This window comes from Panthera uncia, assembly GCF_023721935.1.
Source record: "Panthera uncia isolate 11264 chromosome C1 unlocalized genomic scaffold, Puncia_PCG_1.0 HiC_scaffold_3, whole genome shotgun sequence".
NCBI classification, from domain to species: Eukaryota; Metazoa; Chordata; class Mammalia; order Carnivora; family Felidae; genus Panthera; species Panthera uncia.
In genome coordinates, this window is record NW_026057584.1 from 71746849 (window position 1) to 71768428 (window position 21580).

The 21580-nt window shown below is 45.3% G+C and overlaps 1 protein-coding gene across 1 annotated transcript in view; it reads right to left on the reverse strand.

Annotated features, from left to right (window-relative positions):
- The window catches only part of TANC1 (tetratricopeptide repeat, ankyrin repeat and coiled-coil containing 1), a gene marked incomplete at its 5' end in the record, with an annotated part of 90369 nt that overhangs the window by 21972 nt on the left and 46817 nt on the right, over positions 1-21580 (reverse strand). Inside the window, 5 exons of the mRNA XM_049616110.1 lie at positions 7644-7722; positions 11007-11192; positions 13058-13294; positions 19437-19559; positions 20588-20696. Of these exons, the coding sequence (XP_049472067.1) occupies positions 7644-7722; positions 11007-11192; positions 13058-13294; positions 19437-19559; positions 20588-20696 (734 nt within the window). The remainder of the gene's footprint in view (positions 1-7643; positions 7723-11006; positions 11193-13057; positions 13295-19436; positions 19560-20587; positions 20697-21580) is intronic.

A 21580-nucleotide genomic window follows, 5' to 3' on the forward strand; every position in this document is an offset into this window, starting at 1 on the left:
GTAAGTGGCCAGGTTACCGGTTCATTTGCAGCGAGATGCACTCTGTGGGTTTTCAACTTGCCCCACTTCTTGCCCCCGCCCCACGCCAACCTGTCCTGCAGGGCAGGCACACACAAGTCAGCTGATCTCTGCTGTCTTGTCAGCAGAGAGGAATGGCTCTCCATAGCACACCTACGCCAGGGCAGCGAGGTGGGGATGGGTGGTGCAAACCTCAGCGGTCTGCCACAACAGTAAAAAGACAGGGTGCAGACAAACCCAGCCCCCTTAGTTCTTACCCCCAAATCTGTCTCTACTTGAGGGTGACCCTCACGCCCATCTCCCTTCTTGCAGAGCCTGGGTTAGCCCCTCCTCCCTACATTCCCCCACTTTGTTCTTCCCCTTACAGGGTCCTAGGTTACCCCACCCCTTCTGCACCCCTTCCCCTTCCCTTCCAGGTCCTGAGCTACCCCCTCTCCCATATCCTCCAGGATCCTGTATTACCATCCTCATCCTGAGTTATCCCCTCCCTCACATCCTCTAGGGTCCTGGATTACCCCTCTGTCATGTTTTGAGGTCAAAGACAATCAAGAACTACTTTTGTTTGGATTGGCAAAACCTGGATTTCTACTCATCTTAGATACTTTCTTAAACACCAGTAGAAGAAGGGATGCCTTGACAAGGATTTTCCAACAACAGCACTGGTGAGATACAGAGGATCTCCAAAAATTGAATATCCTAGGATACAATAATAAGTCACTTTGCTTTCCTCAGCAGGATACGTTTAGCAAATTCCTTAACATAAAAGTTCTCCACATGCCCCAAAAAGCAATGGACAAATGCTTTTTCTTCCAGTCTCTCATCTGAAAATCTGTTCTGAGATGCCCATACATCTCAGAATGTAGTCTGAATGCCAAAGTCAATACTTACTGGAGTAAGTATTAAATTTGCTTTAAATTGTTACCATGTGATAGCCCTCCTCTCTCTAAAAAAGCAAAGTAAAATCTGACCAAAGGGTCATTTTTCAACCAACAATAAGTCATCCTGTTTCCTGGGGTGCATGCACCATATTCTGTGGCAGCCTTGAGTGTGATAGGCTCAGCTGTCCATGGCCTGGGTCCACCTGCAATTCAGAGCTGAAGGACACCCCACCTCTGGGAGGGTGGGCAGAACCACAGAGTGGGAAATTAAAGCAGTTCCATGGAGACAAGAGGGCAACATCAAGGATGCAATACGACTCATTACCCCGGCTGCACGGTCCAGTAAGGAAATTAGTGTGAGCACCACCCTCCTCCAAGATGGGCCCAGCTGACAGGGCCAGGCCTCAGATTCAAGGTCCAGAGGCAGCGAGGTCCTACCCAGAATTCTGTCCAGAATTAAGAAAATAGTGAACTTTGATTAATATAACATGTAGAACTAAACTGCCCCCACCTGCTAGGAAAAGGGAGGGCCATGGAGCTGAATAATCTACTCAATTTACAGTGAAGTAGATTCTGCTCTTCTTAGAGAGGAAACTAAGGGGTTTTAAATAACTTTGACATTAAAAAACCATGGTATTTACAATGACTAAACTTCTTTAGGAAGTACTAACTAGCCAACTAAAGTATTTTGCCAACTGCAATAGCATGAGCAACATAAAAGACACTTTAGAGGAGGTATTTCAGCCAGACTTCTCACTCCCCCTGACAGAGCATCATCCCCTTGCAGAAATTAGGGCAGGGGAGCCCTGGGAGCAGTCAGCCCATGGGCATGACAGCATCCTGTCTGGGCATGAAGCCCAGGGCCCCAGGCCTGCTGACAGACCAGCCAGCGAGCAGTAAGAAGGACTTCCCAGGGAACAACAGTATGAGGACACAGCACATCTAGGGTGAGCAGTTGGGCTGGCAGTGCAGGGAGGGGGACATTAAGCATGGGCTGGCACAGGCCACTCTGTGCTATCAGCCATGCCCACACCACGTCTGGTTGTTAACAGCTATGTCCCCAAAGGTGCGATCCAGCACCCAACTACACCCTCAGCACACCTGCGGCACCAGTGACTCAGACAAGAGTTTCTAAGCCAGCCTGGAATCCAGCAGGACACGGTCTCTGCTATGACAGACACAAGGAAACCAGAAGATTAGTGCCTTATGAGCCACCAGGCTCCTTACCCCTCCCCACCCCAACAACAAAATTTCTCCCAAATTATTCTGCAAGGTTAATGTTACTTGCCCGAAGACTGTATGTTTTTTAAAAAATTTTTTTAACTTTTTTTTTTTTTTTGAGAGAGAGAAAGAGAGAGAGACAGAGTGTGAGTGGGGGAGGGGCAGAGAGACTCCAAAGTAGGCTCCAGGCTCTGGCTGTTGGCACAGAGCCTGATGCGGGGCTTGAACCCACAAACCATAGCATCATGACCTGAGCCAAAGTTAGATGCTTAATGGACTGAGCCGCTCAGGCACCCCTGGTTTTGTTTTCTTTAAACCCACTTGTTCACTCAGCCAACACCCATGTGACAAGCACCCAAAAGGCCAGTATCTAGTGGCTACCAGGTTTCAGGGCACAGAGTACATTTCCAACATCACAGGAGGTTTGGTTAGACAATACTAGATTAAATAGTTGCTGTTCACACAGGTAACCACAAGAGACAGGAAAATTTCTGCTCTCCTAAAGCCTACCATTTGGGAAAACCCACCTCTGACCAAACCAACATCAATAATCAAATTTATAAATGGTCAACTGTAAAGTGACCCAAAAGAGTCACGGCTGGGGAAGGCCCTGCTTACCAGACAGGCACATCTGCACATAAAATGGCAAATGCTAACATAGAAGAGCCTCTATCTCCCTATAAAGAATAAGAAATTCCGACCAGAAACACAGACAGTAGGCTCACAGACTTGAGAGTTGCCTGCAGCTTGGAAACACAGTTCCTCTGACAATTTGCAACAGCATGAGGTCACCAGTTAGGCATCTCTGATCATTTCAGTTTGGGCTAATCCACAACAAACATGGATATGGAAACAGTAACTTAGGCCGGGACTTCGTGGGAGCGATTACTTGTCATGGCTGAGGAATGCCTGAAACAGAGATAACACAAGCATCTGATGGGTTCTTGTCATCTTCCAGGCCGCCCTGGAAGCAGGGCCCTGAGATGGCCTGGCCACGCCTGGGAATGTCATGGAGCAAAGGGGCTCCACAGCCTGGAGGGCAGAGCTGTGGGTGGCCTCACACGTCAGCAGCCCCCTCCTCGGTGGCTTGGTGCTTTCTGACAAGTCCTACCACTTCTTCCACCGGAGGGGAAGTGCTAAGAAGCTACCAGACTACACAGTAGGTTTTCCAAGGGCTGGACCCTATAAATAGCAACCAGACAGGAAAAGCAAATGGCCCCAGATGCTGGTGAAAGGGAGACCTACATAAGTTAAGCTCTCTATTCTCTAAAACCAGTAGAGATATCCTTTAAGTTTTCTAAAAACTGTGGGTTTACTACAATAAACCTCCAAATTAAATATTGTTATTATTTTAGATGAGCATCTTTAAAATCTGTTATACTTTCTTGTCTCTTAAAACTCAAGATAGAAACCACGGGCACCTGGGTGTCTTGTCCCGTTAAGTGTCAGACTTTGGCTCAGGTCATGACCTCACGGTTTGTGGGTTCAAGCCCCACCTCGGGCTCTCTGCTGTTAGTGTGGAGACAGCTTTGGATCCTCTGTCTCCCTCTTTCTGCCCCCCCCCCCCCACTCTCTCGCTCTCAAAAATAAAGATTAAAAAAATAATAATGCTAAGATAGGAACCATCCTCTTCTGTGATGACATTTGAGGACTCTAGGTCATCAGCAGGGAGATGCTCAGGGTACAGAAGGCATAGGACTGTCCCTACTCCCACCAACCCCACAGGGACTGGCCTGAGTGACCAGGGGTCTCTATGGGTCTGTTGTTCACTGTGTTCCCTCCTCTCTGGCTGTCAGCTGTCATCACCTGTCACCAGTGACATGCAACTTCTAGTCAGCAAAAGGCATAAAAATGACATTTTTGCAATATAAAGGAGATACACAGGGAGCACAAGGGTCTCTTCTGGCAGAAAAGTGGGGAAGGATTTTGTGCACAGATTTAGCCCTCCCACTTCTAGAACTGGCTGTGAGAGAAGGACAGGTAGCTGCATCTGCAAACAGGGGGGTGTCAGTGCACAGAAATAGAATGGGAAGGGGAGCCAAAAACAGACCAAGGAGACCCTCCCTGGTTACCCCATCAGCTGGTATTTTAAAGCCAAGCTGTTCAAACTAAATGTATACTCAACAGACCTGTATAAGCTTCTACAAGGGTTCAAAGAGAAATACTGAACCACTTTATTCATACGATGCTTCCAGTTTTTCTGTCATCTTCCCACACCCCTGACAGGCTCACTCACAGGATCCTGCCCCTGGGCTGTGGCTGGAGACAGACAAGCTTCACACTTGGTGCTTTAGACACAGAACACCACTGACCACACCCAGGAATAGGACCAAACAAAACCAGGAAGCAAAATAACTGCTTTTACTTCCGAGGGTCCCAGCAAAGAGAAACAGTGCACACAGTGGGGCAGTCCACACAGTCTGGGGACCTGCCTGGTTGCTGCTTGGTAAGAACAAGGAACAGGAGTGGACCCACACACGCATGCTATCGTTACCAGGGCCTTCTGTTCCAGAAGGCATTCGGGGTCAGGTACTGTAGACACTTCGTGGCCAATCCCAAACACAGACCACCCAATCTGGACACGTGCAGATGTGCCCTCATCTAAAATATCCTCTGCGAGATTCCAAAGTATTCTTTTGACAAGCACAGACCTGGAATTGGGAGGACCTGGGGTAGGAGACATTAATGGTCATTTTTGAAGGAACACAGGAGAAAGATACCAAGGAGAAAAATGGAGCAAAGGCAAGACTGGTTTTATTGACACACAGTCTACATACAGTCACAGGGTCCCCCTGAGCCTGAGAAACAGTGCTTAGCTTTTTCTTTGGTTTAAATTTAGTTTTAAAAAGTCTCTCAAACTTTTGGCTGATGAAATTTCCCCTAATGCCCGAGGAAGAGCGTGAGCTGCTTCTCAGGCTGCAGAGTGATCTGAGCGCGGGGCACCAGCCTTTGGAAGACACTGGCTGAAACATTACTCATCTTCTCATCAAGGCTGATGGGAGAGCTGTTGTTTCTCTTAGGCGTCTCCCCTCAGAGTCCCACGGGGGAGAGCAGAGCGGGGAGAATACTGAAATTCAGGACTGGTCATCAGAGACAAAACAATGTTCACACAGCACCCTCAAAGGCAGCCCTTCTCAGGAAAAAAAAAAAAGTCAACGTTAAAGATCACAGATTCCGTTTCTCCTAAGTGAGTGCCACATCGCCATCATGGGTACTTCTCACGTGTCCCATCCCCAAGTCAGGCCCTTTAGACAACGTTCTACAGACGTTCTCTTCTTGCTCTGAAGCCATGTCACCTCAAACACTTGTTTGAGAAAACAAGAAAAAGAGTCCCAGTCTCATCCCAGAACTAAGGAACCAGAATTTCTAGATGCAAGTGAATCATGTCAGGCTGGGGGGTGTCTTATCACTGGGTACATTCATTTGGGCAAGACTGCCTTATCTCCTTTAGTCTTTGCCTCAATCCTAGAAAGCGGGTACTATTTACCTCATTTGACAAGGAGGCAAAGTAACTCGTCCAAAGTTATTTAACCAGGCAATTGAAGGGCAGGGATTCAGACGTTCTGGCTCAGCACAAAGCAGGGTCATGCACTGACCTGGTCTGCTACCCACAACACAATATGGAAGTGGATGGACACTTTTCTTTTGCCAAATTACAAAGCAACCTGTGCTATTTAAATGGGTGGAGGAAAGACTCTGTGGAATCAAGAGTATTTAATTTTAAATTATTTTATATATATATATAAATAATATGTATATAAATATATATATATATAAATAAATTTATTAATATTTAAATCTATGCACGTTGAGCCCAAGCATAATTGAACCCCATTTGGGGTCCTGCCCTCTCCTTGGAACCATGGCGCAGGCCACCCCCTCCCGACGTACCACAAACTAGCTTTATAAACCATGCACACGGCAGCAGCCTCAGAGAGAGGGCACCAGGAGGCTCTGAAGTGCAGGCCTGTACTTCCTGCTGGGGAACTCTGAGTATGAGTTACCTGATAAACTCGACACACTACCATTTGGCTTGTTAGGAATAATTGAGAAGCATTTGGAAATAATTCTATGCAGGCAGAAACAGAAGTCATACGCAGCCATCCTTGTTTTATTGTACTCATTTTATTGTACTTCTCATATACTGTGTTTTTTTACAAATTGAAAGTCTGTGGCAACCCTGAGGTGAGAAAGGTTTGTTTTCATAGCAGTTGCTTAACTTGTGTCTCTGTGTCATGTTTTGGTAATTCTTGCAATATTTCAACTTTTTCATGATTATATTTGTTATGGTGACCTGGGATCAATGATTATGACTCCCTAAAACCTTAGAGGACAGGTTTTTTTTTTGCAAAAAGTATTAAAAAAAATTTTTTTAATGTTGATTTTTGAGAGAAAGAAACAGAGTATGAGTGGGGGAAGGGCAGAGAGAGAGGGAAACACAGAGTCTGAAGCAGGCTCCAGGCTCCGAGCTGTCAGCACACAGCCTGACACGGGGCTCGAACCCACAAACCAGGAGATCATGACCTAAGCTGAAGTTGGATGCTAAACCGATGGAGCGAGCCAGGCGCCCCTCAAAAAATATTTTTAAATTAAGGTCTGTACATTTTTTTTACGACATAATGCTACTACACACTTAGCAGACTACAGTCTAGTGTGAATATAACATTTTATGGACTGGGAAACCAAAAAACTCATTTGACATGCTTTATTGTGATATTTGCTTTATTGTGGTGGTCTGGAGCCAAACCTGCAATGTCTCCGAGGTACGCCTGTACACTAGGCGTGCGCGTGCACACACACACACACACACACACACACACACACACACACACACGACACAGCCCAGAAATGCATTTAGCACTCTTGGTTACATCTATTAAACAACAACTCATAACTTAAAGTCTTATATTTTGAATACCAATTCGGTCAAATGGAAAATTTCAAAGCAGCGTTAGCTGTGTTAATCTGACAAATAACCAACTCAGATCTTCATTATGATGCACTCACCTGGGGCTCCCCTCCCACACTTCAGTTAAATACATATATCCACGCCAGCGAAAAGGGACCTGGCAGCTTGTATTCAGGAGTTGAGAGCGGCCCCGCAAGGCTGGAGTCCTGCTCTCATTCTATAAGGCAGGCTGCAGCCTTCCTTGCTGAGCAACTTTGACTCATCTGAATGTGAGGCTCCTGTCCTGCTCATAGTGCATTGTTCATAGGAAGACCACGTCAGGGAGGATACAGAAGACTCCACAAAGCGGAAACTACCATCTTATTTAGGTACTTCTAACAGAGATTCATCAGAAGTGCAAGAACTAATAGTCAAATTCAAAACTATTCTGATTTGCTTCAAAAAAAGTTTTACCATATTTGGGAAGTTTTAAAAGCTCTAAACTTCAAATGCCTTGTGATAAAATAAGAATAGGACTAACATGTATCTCAAGTAATTCTTAAGATAACTTAGGCCAAAATGGGGGCTAAAACATCAAGAAAGCTGGCCCAGACTACAAGCAGTGGAACCATAATTACCTGTTTCTCCCCACAGCGTGTCGGTGCCATTGACGTCTACCTCATGTTCCTTCTCCAGTCCCAGCAAGCACTGGACCACCTGTCAGAAGTGGCGAGGTGATTTAATGAGTTCTCACAGCCATATGTGCTTATTATATCCCATGCATCAAAGGAGAAAGTGTGTTGTTTTTTAACCATAATTATCTCATGCTACACAAGGAGACAAAATATAATGAAAACTGTTTTCAAGCATAATTCATATGCTATTCACATTTTCACTTTGAGAAGAATAAAAAAACCTCAGTGAATTTCAGCAACATTGTTCAGGATTACTAGGTACTCAGAATTCTAATGAATTCCAACATGACCCAAATATGCCAGCCTAATCAACAAAGGACACGGGAGATCATACAAAGTGCAGTTTCTGCATAAATCGCAGGAAGATGGTGAATCCGTTTTTTCACAAAGATGCAAAACAAAGCAATATATACCTTTTCAATAAAATAAAATAAATAGTATTGTCCAGAAGATTTTTCTACTGACAGCATCATTCTTCTTTTCCCTAGTTCTTTTCCCTTCTTCCCCATCAAAAAGAGCCTGAGATCACAAGTATGGAGGCAAGAGTGCTGGCTCGTGGGGAAAGAACACTATGTGAGCCCGGAGCCAGCATCCACCCTATGCAACAGCAGCAACAGGAGAGCATAATGAAGCCATTTCCCAGTCTCCCAATCCATACCCTATGGGTAAACTGCATAATAGCCCCAAGTATGATCACATCGTCATCCCGAAAAGCTGTGAATGTTACCTTATAGGACAAGAGGGAATCTGCAGGTGTGATTATGAATCTTGAAATGAGATGATTATCCTGAATTACCCATGTGTTCATCTCATATACACCTGACATAATCACAACTGTCTTCAAACGAGGGACAAGAGGAGTCAAGGTCAGAGGAAGAGATGGAATGACAGAAGCATAGGTTAAAGTGACCCACTTTGAGGGGCGTCTAGGTGGCTCAGTCGGTTAAGTGTCTGACTTTAGCTCAGGTCATGATTTCACAGTTTGTGGGTTCGAGCCCCATGCTGGACTCTGTACTGACAGCCGAGCCTGGAGCCTGCTTCGGATTCTGTGTCTCCCTCTCTCTCTGCCCCTCCTCCACTCACACTCTGTGTGTCTCTCTCGAAAATAAATAAATGTGAAAAAAAATTTTTAAGGTGACGCACTCTGAACATAGAGGAAGGGCCATGAGCTAAGGAATACAAGGCTTCTAGAAGCTCTAAAAAAAACAAGGAAACATTCTCCTATAGAGCTTCCAGAAGGAACACTGGCTTTTGGACATGTTAATTTTAGCCTTCTGGCCTCCAGAACTGTAAGAAAATAGATGAATGTTGTTTGAGCCACTGGAGTTTGTGGTCACTTGTTATAACAGCATTAGCAAATGCATACACCCTTCAAGGCTTCTGGTGAACATGCCCTGCCCTTTTCTAGGAGACAGTTACTGGCCCTGCTGAGGCTGCTTTGGCACAGCATTCCTCCCAGCCAGCTTTGAAACAGGTTGAGTTTAACAGGAGTTGAGAAAAAGGTCACATATGAATGTGGCATTCACTGTCCTCCCTGTGATGATTTTTCACACTTTGCGTTCCCATGCAGATTTAGGGAGCACTTTAAAAAAGGAAAAACATCTCCATTTGCTTATTTGTGTATTTAACATGCTCTCTGTATATGAGTATTTAAAAAACACATTTATAGTTCTTTTTTAAAGAAACAATAAACCTATTACACAGTAACATTTAACATACTGTTATGAAATATGTATTTTTTTAAGTGAAATTACTATTTTTTCCAAAACTAAAACATATAGGGAGGTTGGCTGGCATTGTTTCCTATTTTTATAAATCTCTTTTATGCCTGTCTTAAGAGAAGACAGCTGCATTCTCTTATGTTTCTGCAATTAACTTGTTGCAGTATATTGTATTGGCTTAAATATTGTATATGTGTACTTTTAATGTTTTAAATGCCAAATTTAAGCCAGCTTTCAGTATGTATGCATACATGCACGTATGTGTGTGTGTGTGTGTGTGTGTGTGTGTGTGTCCGTGTCTGCCCTTGTGTTTTAAATGCCAAAAAGTCAGCCAGCTGGCTCTGTACCCAAATTCACTATAAATCATTGTGGGTTCCAATCTTACCAAATACTGGCAACTCTAATTGCTTGAAGATAATACAGAGTAAGAAACAGGTGGAAGAGAACAGGTAAAAATGTTATTAAATCCTCAGACACATGGGTCAGGAGATTACAATTAAATCCTCAAACTAAGGGGACGCCTGGGTGGCTCAGTCGGTTAAGCTTCTGTCTCTTGATGTCAGCTCCGATCAGAAGATCCGGGTTCATGAGACAGAACCTGGTGTGGGGCTCTGTGCTATCAGCACTGCTTGGGATTCTTTCTCTCCCTCTCTCTGTGCTCCTCCCTCGTTCGCTCTCTCTCAAAATAAATAAACTTTAAAAAAAAGAAACTTAAAAAAAAATCCGCAAACTGAGAAATACTGACATCTACCAAAAATATGTGCTCTATTTAGCTACTGCAAGAAGCTTTCCTTCAGCACAGGAACTGTGAATGACAAGCATTCTTACATGCTACCAGAACTTTGAAGTCCTATTTTTAAAAATCCTTCAAATACTCAAGAACAATTTTAGCATTAGTATTCCACATGATTATTTTTAAAAGATCACAAGGACAAAAGAATGAATCAAAGAGAAAAAAGTGCAAGACAGCTGAGCTGGAGGGTAAACGTGGAACAGAGGAGAAACTGGGATACTGCCAAGAGAGAGCCCGCCCTCCCCCCCACCAACTGCAGGAGTCCACATGTGCACCAAGACCCTGGACACCGAATTCTCTCACACAAAGGGTGGGATGTCAACAGAAGACCTAGACACGTGGTCAAACCAACTTCCATTTCTTGAAATCCTCCTTTTCTTTCATTCCTTAAGTGCATCATGGGCTAGCAACTAAGATAACTAAAAAAAAGCACCTGAGGGGCACCTGGGTGGCTCAGCAGGTTAAACGTGGGACTTCGGCTCAGGTCATGATCTCGTGGTTCATGAGTTCGAGACCTGTGTCGGGGTCTGTGCTGACAGCTCAGAGCTTGGAGCCTGCTTCAGATTCTGTGGCTCCGTCTCTCTCTGCCCCTCCCCCGCTCGTGCGTGCGCGAGCGTGCGCGAGCGTGTGTGTGTGTGTGTGTGTGTGCGCGCGCGCGTGCGCGCGCGCGCGCACGCACTCTATCTCAAAAATAAATAAACATAAAAAAAATTTTTTTAAAGACAAAGCACCCAACCCATATTGGGCTGTGGCTTCCAATTTCCCAGGAGTGTCCTCTCAGTGCCAACTCACCGAGCTGTGGCCCATGCTGGCGGCTGCTGTCAGCGCCTGCTGCAGGGCTTGGCTCTTCCTCAGTGCACCTGGCTGGGGAGGGCCTGCTGACCACTCACAGGTCAGCAGGTACCGGAGAATGTCACCATGGCCCCTCAGTGCGCTGTGCACCAGTGCGCACTGGCCTTTCTTATCCAAGTGGTCCACCTGGAGGGCAAGAGAAGGTCATGGTTTAGTATCACATCCCAAATGAAGTGCGCAACAAATCCAGTATCACTGCAGATGCTTGGTGGGGGGTGGGGGTGGGGTGTTCACATTCCAATGCAACTTTCTCTAGTGCACCAAATATCCATCTGAATTACTTCCTTGTAGTGAATGAGCCCTAAGGCCAAGGGAACCCTTTGTAGATCCAGCAAACACAAGGCACCCTCAATTCCTGTCTCTTTAGCAAAGGACTTAAAGCTCCAAGTTCTCTGGGAAACATGTGTGGGGACACAGACCAAAGCCTCAGCCAAAGCTCTGTGCTTCCCAACGCTGCTGGTGAGTAGAACACTCTAAATCTGCTGTGACAAGCTAGGATTTGGGGAGAATAAAGCAGTTCTTTAGTCATTGAAATAGGGGAGCCAGCAAAAGGCAGGGATCTGGAAAATCTAGCTATAACCAAGAAAGGGCAGGAAGGGACTCTGAAGGCCTTCTAACTGGGGAAGGAGGCCATGCACAGTCAGGTGACCTAGGACATGTCAGCATGTAAAGTGGGGCCTCAAAGCCAGGAAGGCCAGCTGGCCACAAAGTTAGTGTCTAAGGGCTGCTTACCTCTAAAGGTCCAAGCAGCAACAATGGGTCATTCCCTGTCTAACCCCAGGAATACTGGACTGGAAGAGGAGCTCAGGGTCCACCCTCACCTCACTTGCAAATTCTGGTGATACTCTGCACCCTCACCCAGAAGCTTTGCAGGAGACACCTGCATGACACCCAGCCTCCTCCTACAGAGCTTTTAGCGGTGATGGGAGGGGGCCTGCTAGCCTCCACAGAAAGCTAAGCCACCATTTAGATGTAGAAATGAAGGCATGGAGATGTGCACTAATGCACCCGCCGGGAAGGCTTAATTGCAACATTCCCCTTCTTCCATGAGCTGAAGTCCCTTTACCCCAAATATTGTATTTTTGAGGGAAAAATTAAAAGGCTCTCATAGTTTCTATAAACCTAATTAATGTCTTCCTGTTGAAATTTAAATATCCTAATTAACTATAAAGACAAATACCAGCGATTTATTTCTATTTTTATTCAAAAGCACATCCCCTCTCTCCCAAAGAAATGCTTATAGCAAACCTAAAGAGAGTTTACTGTGAGCTTGGCACTGTTCTCATTTAATCTCTCAACATTAATGGTCCTAGAGTAACTTGTTTAATAATATAGTTACATTTATTTAATGCTCAGACAACAGCCCTGTGGTAGATACTGTTGTCATAATCATTTTACAGATGAGAAGCCTGAGGCACAGACTGGACAGTGTGCCCAGCATCCTAGCTGGCAGGTGGAGAAATGAGGATTGTGGGCTGTCCAGCTCCTGCAGCCATATGCTCAAGTACATGGCTTCTAAGACCCATGGAACTCATTTTATTGTTAAAAAAAAAAAAAAAAAAAAAAGACATGAAATGAAATAGGATAGGGTCTTTTAAACCGATCTAGTGCTCTGTTAAAATCTGTGATTGATGGAGTTCTAGGTCACCATTTCCAGGCTTTTGAAAGGATGACCTCTACTCATGCTGCTATTGGCCTAGGGTCTCCTTGGTGTCCTGCCTCCCCATGGGTAGTATTAAGGAGAGTTAAGAGCTTATGAGCAAAACACATGACGCCTCCTCTCCAAGGCCGCACACCTGACCACCAACATCAGGCACCATCACGCCCTGACCGAAGCAGGCAGCTCACTCTTTCTGTTTAGGTGGCAATTTCTATTAGTTGCAATTCGACAAAGCAGAGACAAAAGGGAGGCTGGCCCAGCTGATGACAATTCTAACAAGGCTATGAAGACATCCTCCCCCTCTCCCCACTGGGGAATGCTACCAGCTTACCCTCGCCCCCTTCTTGGCCAGCAGACAGACCAGCTTCATATGGCCAGCAGCTGCAGCATAGCAGAGGGCGGTCATGCCGTTCTCTGACATTCCCTCCAGGCAGGCGCCAAATTCCAGGAGCAGAGTGACCACTTCCTCATGGCCAAGGTGAGACTGGACGCACAGGATTGGGGCATTATTTAACACTTCTGTTCTGTAGTTCACGTTGGCCCCTCCCAAAATCAGGAGACGGCTGACCTGTTGAATAATATCCCCCAACAAGATGAATTCTCACATAAACGTCAGTCACAACAGCATTTGGGGGGACGGGCAGTATCCTCATTCTAATCCAGGAGTTCCAAAACTAGAGTGTGCAACAGTACTATCTGCGAATGCACTGAAAATGCACATTCTTCATAGTGGAAAACTAAAAGGGCAGCTGCTTGGAAAACAGTGTGGAGGTTCTTCAAGATCTAGCAATCCCATTTCTGGGAATATATCCAATGGAAATGAAATCAGGATCTCGAAGAGATACCTGCACCCCCATGTTCACTGCAGCACTATTCACAATACCCAAAAGATGGAAACAAACTAAAATGTCTCTCGACCCATGAATAGAGAAGCAGAAGCGGTATGCACATATACAATGGAGTATTATCCAGCCTTTAAAAGGGAGGAAATCCTGTCACATGCTGCAACATGATGAGCCTTGAGGACATTAAGCTAAATTAAAAAAGCCAGTCACAAAAAGACAAATGTATGATACCCCTTACATGAGGTACATAGAGAAGTGAAATTCAGAGAGACGAGCGGAATCGTGGTTACCTGAGGATGAGGGGAGGTGAAAAGGTTTTCTTTAACGAGGGTAGTGTTTTACTTTTATGAGAGGAAAAAGTTCTGGAGAGCTATTGCACAATAATGTGAATATATTTAACGCTACTGAATTCCGCACTTAAAAATAGTTAAGATGATAGGTGGCTGGTTGGCTTAGTCGGTTAAGCATCCGACTTTGGCTCAGGTCATGATCTCATGGTCCGTGAGTTCGAGCTCCCGCGCATTGGGCTCTGTGCTGACAGCTCAGAGCCTGGAGCCTGCTTCAGATTCTGTGTCTCTGTCTCTTTGCCCCTCCCCTACTCGCACTCTATCTCTCTCAAAAATAAATAAATAAATGTTAAGAAATTTTTTAAATAGTTAAGATGGTCAATTTTATGGTTTTTTTTTTAAAACCAAAATTAAAAATTTTAAACACCCTGAAAAAAAACCCTTAAACTGCACATTCTCCAGCTCCACTTTCAGATTTCTGATTCAGCGGGTCTGGAGTGAGGCCTGAGACTGCTTTTTAATAGTTCCCTGATGATACGGATACTGTTGGTCAGTGGACCACACTTTGAAAAATCACTGTTCAAATAAAAATAGAAAATTCATTTTTTATGGCAATGAAATAATCACAGGATTAAATAATTAACAGTGAGCTAACAAAGACAAAAGTAAATGCAAATACTCTTTTTTTACAGGACATGTTCCTACAAGAAAAAGTAGAACATGTTAAAATGTTCCTGTGCCTCTGGGATTGTCAGCAGCACAAGACTCCCAGAAAATAATCTGTTTTTTCTGCTGATTACCACATCCACCACCCACTAAACTTGCTGTGTGATTTTCAGAAAATTACTCAGTCTCTCTGTGCTTCAGGTACCTCCTAAGAAAACCCAGCGGAATGCCATCCCATGCTACCCAATAGGTACTCTTGGTAACAACGTTGGAAGGTGTACTTTTAGTACTTCCTTGCCGACCACCTTAAAAGACTTTACCTGGAAGGTATGTGCTTAGAGGCAGAACTTTCCTAAAGATGTCTGTCGTTAATTAATACTTCGTCTGCTTCTTGGAAAAAAACATTTCCTTTGTCAGTGTAATGCTGCTGGTGTTTTTACCACTTAACCCCCAATCGGTTTGTGGCTCTTCCCCCAGCCCACAGTTCTTAACCCTGTTGCACACAGAAACCACCTGGGAGCTTGAAAAGTTTCCAGTGCTGGAGCCCCACCCTTGGAGATTCTGACTTGGCCATGGTACCAAGAGCTCCCAAGTGACTGCCGTTGGCAGCCAGGGCTGTAAACACATCAGGTGATAAATGCAGCTACAAAGCATGGGCTTGCTCGGAGCCAGGCACCCTCCAGCTGTGTGATTTGGGGCACGCTTCAACTGCCCTCGGCCTCAGTTCCCTCATCTGAAAAATGGAGATAACAGTTTCACTTCACTGAGCTGTTGTGAAGATTAAAAATGAACATGCCACACACACATACATAGCACTTAGCACAGCCCTCAGCATCTCGTAAGTGTTAAATAAATATTGTCATGGTCACAGTCATCTTTTGTAAAATCTTCAGAAGGGACAAGACCCCAGGCCCCTGACAAGCACAGTAGGGAGCTCTGCCCCGGTGTCTGGCAACCCAGGTCTCCCTACCACCTTCCTCTGCCCCTGCTATCACTAGCACAGAGCAGCAGGGAGATCTCCCACTTATTTGAGGGGAGACATAGGCAGCTCCTGTTAACAGCCACCAAATGGCACATCCAGAAGTTCTCAGGTACCTACAGCAAAGTCTCAGCTCCCTGAAAGTAGGTAAAACCCAAATAAGAACAACTCCCTTGACTGTTGTGAAAAAGAAAACCACAAGCCCAAAATGGTGTTACTTGGGCCAGGCCCGGTCACCAAACTGGGGCTTTTAATACCTAACCTGACTGCAGTTGCAACCTCTTCCAAAGATAAGTCTTAGTCTATCAATAGGGAATTTTCTGGTCAGCACCAAAGAGTTAATTTGTCACAGGGCCCTTCTCTACCCACCAAAAGAGAATGTGCATAGTAAGACCCTCTGCCCTTTCCCCTCAGGGAGGGTGATCTTGTCTGGAATAATCCTTTCCTTACTTCTGCTTATAACTTTCTTGCCCCACCCTCCTTCCTATAAAGAGCTTCCATTTTTGGGGTGCCTTGGTGGCTCAGTCAGTTAAGCATCCCACTCTTGATTTCGGCTCAGGTCATGATCTCACGGTTCTGGAGTTCGAGCCAGCCCTGTGTGGGGCTCTGCGCTGGCAATGTGGAGCATGCCTGAGATTCTCTCTCTCTCTGCCCCTCCCCATCCCCTCAAAATAATAAGCTTAAAAAAAAACAACAAAAAAAACCCTTCCATTTTGTACAACTCCTGAGGGTGCCCCTCTACTTGCTAGGGGGGATGGTGCCCAATTCATGAATCCCTTAATAAAGCCAATTAGATCTTCAAACTTACTCTGCTGTATTTTGTTTTTTAATACCATGCAGAAGATGCCAAGTGTTTTTCCAAAAGTGTTAACATCTCAATGAGGTTTCTGATCACTCTAGGAGACAGGCTCTTTTGTGACCTCCATTTTGCAGGTGAGAATACAGAAGCTCAGAGGGGTAAAGCACAGATTAGCTCTGGGCACAAAGCTAATTACTGTTACAGCCCAGCGGCTGCAGCAGCTCTAGCTAACATTGCTCTGCCTTCAAGGAAGGGGTTAATGGTTCATCCCGTACATTTATTCCTAACCACATGGAAATTTCCTGATTATCACCACCGCATAAGCTCTCCCTGGATAACATTTGGAAATGGCAATGTTATCTATAAACTTCTGGGTTTAACGAATGCAAGAAAATTTAAAAAAGGGGGTCCAGGGAGACAGGCGAAGCAATGTAATCACGAAAACAGAAGCGACACTGGAGTCTCAGTTTTCCAAGCATACTGGAGGTTCATAGCAACACAACCGTTTCAAATGTGTATCGCCTATCATGTAGAATATGACCGGATCCTTTCCACCAAGGGAAGTCAGGCCAAAGTCCACGCCTAGTTCCTGTCTTCTCCCCTCCCTGCCTTTGGCTGAGAGAAAAATTCTCCCGAGTCCACAGCCTTGGGAAGGACGCCCACGGCCGGCATGCACTCCGATGGTACAGTGTGAACAAAACAACCCGCTGGGTGGGAGCCTAGAGGCACTGGCAGCAAAGACCCTAGTGGGCCGGCATGACCCTGGCCTGGTGAGGGGAGACGACAGTGTTAGAAATCACTGGCGTGCCAGTAAAATTAAAATTCATCTACCAAAGTCATCATTCTGGAGCAAGTCACTTTAATTTACCAAAGTGGCAAACTGCAATTGCTCAAAATGACATTCATTCCTGTATGACAACATTTAATACTCTCTAAAAAAAGTTCCCTAATTGCATGCATAATTTTAAATTACTGTAATTTGTTCAAGATTCTGTGAAAACCTTTTTTTTTTTCTTGAAAGATAAAAGAAACAGAAGGATAATGGAACGCCTTAAAATTCTATAACCAAGTTAAAGAATTTTGAGCACAGTGTAGAAGCAGATGACACTGGAGTTCTATAAAACAAAGTAAAGACAAATAACTCTTAGAATTGAAAGTATGTTAAAAGTAAAGTCTATGATCTCAGGAGGGTCAAGCTCATTACATTCTTATGCTGTACCTTTTAATTTACTGTCTTAAAAACATTTGTATTTAAAAACCCTGTATTTGACAGGGTATAACGCTTTCCATTTACTTTCCTCCACTTTAAAAGAGGAACTTCTGGGCCCATAATGCACTGGTGAAAACAGATATTGCCGCATTTTTATTATTTCTTTCTTCCTCAACATTATAGAATTTTATTAATTATGGAGAATTCAAAAGATATACTTTTAGCTGAGAGGAAAGATGAAACCATGTTATTGTAGTAACCTCAACTCTCATTTCTATAAAATCTAAGTAAAACAAAAACTCTTAATATGACTTCTTCACTATGATCAACCCTGTCATCAGCAGAAGTTCTTCTTAACTACTAAAACCAGCTTCTCTGTAAAACATGCATGTGGGTTCAGCCTGGACACAGCACTCACACCGAAAAGTCTGGAAACTGGGGGAGTGGGACAAAGCACAGGGTTCTTATGAGTGGCTCTCCACTGCTGCTTTGCTGCGAGGTGCCCCGCCAAGAGGGGAGTCAGGCTGAAATCCATTAAGCCTAGGACCCTAACAGTGGGCTGAGTCTGCCCGCAGAAGGCTGTGCTTTTATCCTTGCAAAAACCCTGTCTGCATCCATGGGGGAGCAGTGGCCTTTCTCCAACCAGCACCAAGGCCCTGCATGGAGCACCAGGGCTCTAGGGGAGCTGCTCCAGAGTCGGGGGACTCCCATATCCTTTATGACATAGGGGCTCCTCTGTGTGCTCATTCTACCCTCTCTACCAGGAAGCCAGAGGAGAGAGAAAGGAAGCAGAACTATGTCTACCAAGGAAGCGCTCTGCAAGGTCCACACTCCCAGACACACAGCTGAGTGGCAGGTGCTGAGGATGGGGTGTGCATACAGTGGGGGAGAAGAGGTGCAGGAGTCCCCCAAGGGCACTCTTTCCAGGTAGGTCTGATGAACTGAAGTGAGGAATAGGGAAGAGAGATGCCCAGAAACCTCCAGGGCTTCGAAAGTCCTTCCCTGTATGACCACTTGCTTATACTCACCCTTGATGCTGCTGAGCAGGCAACAGGTATGATTGTGTTCATGGAGGTGTTGGAAGGGGAGGACCTGGCTCCTTGGGAAACTGCCTCAGAGGTTCTGTATGCAGCAGGGCACGTCAGGGCCTGGGGCTGAAAGGCCTGGAGTCCAGCTGACATATCGAGTGGAAGGCACTTGTGATCTTTTTACTACATTGCATTGGACAGGATGGTTGCATGCTGCTGGAACATAAACCAGTAATTCCCACAATCTTTGTGGGAGTTAACCCTCCTGTGTTGCCTTAAAAGACACTTGGCCTTCATGTGTTTTAGATTCTCAGACTTGCTTAAAGGAGGAAGGAAAATTGACTCTAAAAAGCACAGCAGTGCACTGTGACATGACAGCCACTGATCAGGAGGGAAGAAGCTCCTGGCCCAGTAGCAGGTCGACCCCCCTACACTTTCCACCGTCATAAATGCACACGCACACACAACCTTTAGTTAACACATTTTCTCTGTGCAACCATCGCTTTGTTGTCACTCATCACTGCTTAATTTCCTATGAACCATAAAGAGATAGTCCAGATTAGAGACCCAGGAAAGTTTAAAAATCAATTTTCCCTAGAAATCTCCCTTTGACCTTTGGTTTCCTTTGTGAATTGCTTCCTTATCACATCGTCTCTTAGACAGTCCCCACGTGCTCACATGGCAGCCCACGTTTCCCTGCCCAGGAAAAAGCTAAACTTCTACAAGAAAACCAGTAATAGGGCATTCAAGCCTGTGCGATTTATATCGGGGGGAAAAGCATCATTAGAAGCTCCACCAGCTCCTGTGGCTGCCACATGGTACAGGGGACATCAGGGCTGCTGGAGGAAAGGTGGTGGGGGCTGGGGCCCCAGCTTTCCGGGCACAGGGTGGCTCACCTTCACATTGGGGGTGTAGAGATTCCTGAGAGAGGCGAGGGCGGCAGAGAGGCCCTCGGTGCTGTACCCGATCCACAGGGCTTGGAGGTGGCTTGAGGAGATTCCTGTCTTCTTACTGAGGCCCTGAAAGTAATCAGAGATAAGTGGGCCTCATCCTCTCCTTTCCCAGCTGTGTCGAGCTGAAAGGGGTAGGCTCGGGAGGGTGCAGACCTGCACTAACTCAGGGAAATGCCGAGGCACAGAGAACGCTGGACATGTAAGCCGTCCTTCCCACCCTAAAATCAAGAATCAAGGAACTAGCCCACCCTTGCTACATACACGATGCCTGAGGAAAGACATGGCAATGAAGACCAAGTTTCTTCTTATAGAAGTTCTCCAGTCAAAGGAAGAATAAAATTTGGAATATCACCATCCTGTAACCCTTAATGCAGAGTCTAGGCAAACATCAGTAGTGACTGATAATACCCCACTAAGAGAAGCTAGCATGAATTCCTTACCTCCTGATGGAAGAAAAACCCTACAGACGTATAAAGAGTTAAGTATAACTCTAAAGTAATTGTGACACCCTGCAAAAACAAAACAAAACACAAACAAGCAACAACCAAACCCGAACCTGATTAAGCCTCTAGATACAACTAGCAAATGACATGGGCGCCTGGGTGGCTCAGTTGGTTAAGCATCAACTCTTGATTTCAGTTCAGGTCATGATCTCGAGGTTCACAGAGCCTGCTTGGGATTCTCTCTCTCCCTCTCTCTCTGCCCCTCCCCAACCTGCACTCACTCTCACTCTCTCTCTCTCTCAAAAGAAATAAACTCCAAAACAAACAACTAGCAAATGACAGGAAATCCAGAGGAAAGAGAACCATGTTAAACTAGACCATGAAAAATAAGACTGCGATCAGAAAATCCAGGCTGTATGGAACTACACAGGTCACGTAGCTCACGTTCTTCAGCAACTAAATAACCGAGAAACAAAAGGGAACGAAAGAAATGGAAACTTTAGGTGAAGAGGAACTTTTTAAAACAGATGTTAAGGGGGAAAAAATGGGGCTCATGGAAGGCTCTGAGAGGGTTGATAAAGCTGTTGAAAACCTCCAAAACCAAACACTCAAAATGACAACAAAACTCTTCTTCAAGGTGGTGCGTCTCACCTTGAAAATGTGTGCCTTCAGGATGTGATGGCCAAGCTCCATGGTTTGCTGGCGATTCAGCTTGCCCTCTTGTCGAGAGAACATGAATGCCAGGAGAGCGTGCCCATTCCTGGAACAAGAAACACAAAGCTTAGGAACAAAAGACTCCATTCCACGAACTGTAGGCTCTCAGGTGTGAACATCTCCACACGACTCTGGACTATTCTCCTGGTGCTTCAGCATCGCCAAACAAAATGGGTTAAAAGTTGCCTCTTTATAAAAGATGGCCAATGCTATTTATTCTTCAAGTCATTTTAGGGCTTTCTCTGGATTCCCCTATCTCTGTGGAGTGACCCAGAAAGAAGCTCTAGGACAAGGCAGGTCTTTACCTTTGGAACCATCCACTCTCTGTCCCTCATCCATCATTCTTCACCTTGTTTATTTATTTATGTCTGTCACAAAAATGTCAATTCCATGGGATTAAGGGTCTTGCCTATGGCACATCAATAGGCATAATACCTAGCAAATGCCTAGCCCTTAGCAACCACTCAAATATGTATTTCTTGTATGGATGGATGAACAGAGGGACAGGTGGAGCATAACCATCACTGGACCTGGCATTCAGGTCTCCCCCCTCAGTGTAATCACCACTGGGAGTAGACCTGGCCAAAGGATAAGACCTGACAAAGAGAACAAAACAAAAACCAAGCCATGCAAAGCAACAGCACATACTCAGAAATACCTAGAATTCTAGGCTTGGATGGAACACAGTTCCTTACTGGGTGGAGAAAACTAAGATGTACAAGCAGACTTGCTGTGTCTGGGCACATGGTGGACATTCAACTGACACCACCAATTAACCCCTCACTAACCCTTTCATGAAGAAGCCATCCTACCCATCACCCTCTCCACATCTGCAAGACTCATTCCGTCTCCTGTGGGATCCATGCCTCTGTCTGAGCCAATTTGTTTGGGAAAGATGTTAGGGGCTGCTTATTCCAACAGCAATGACTT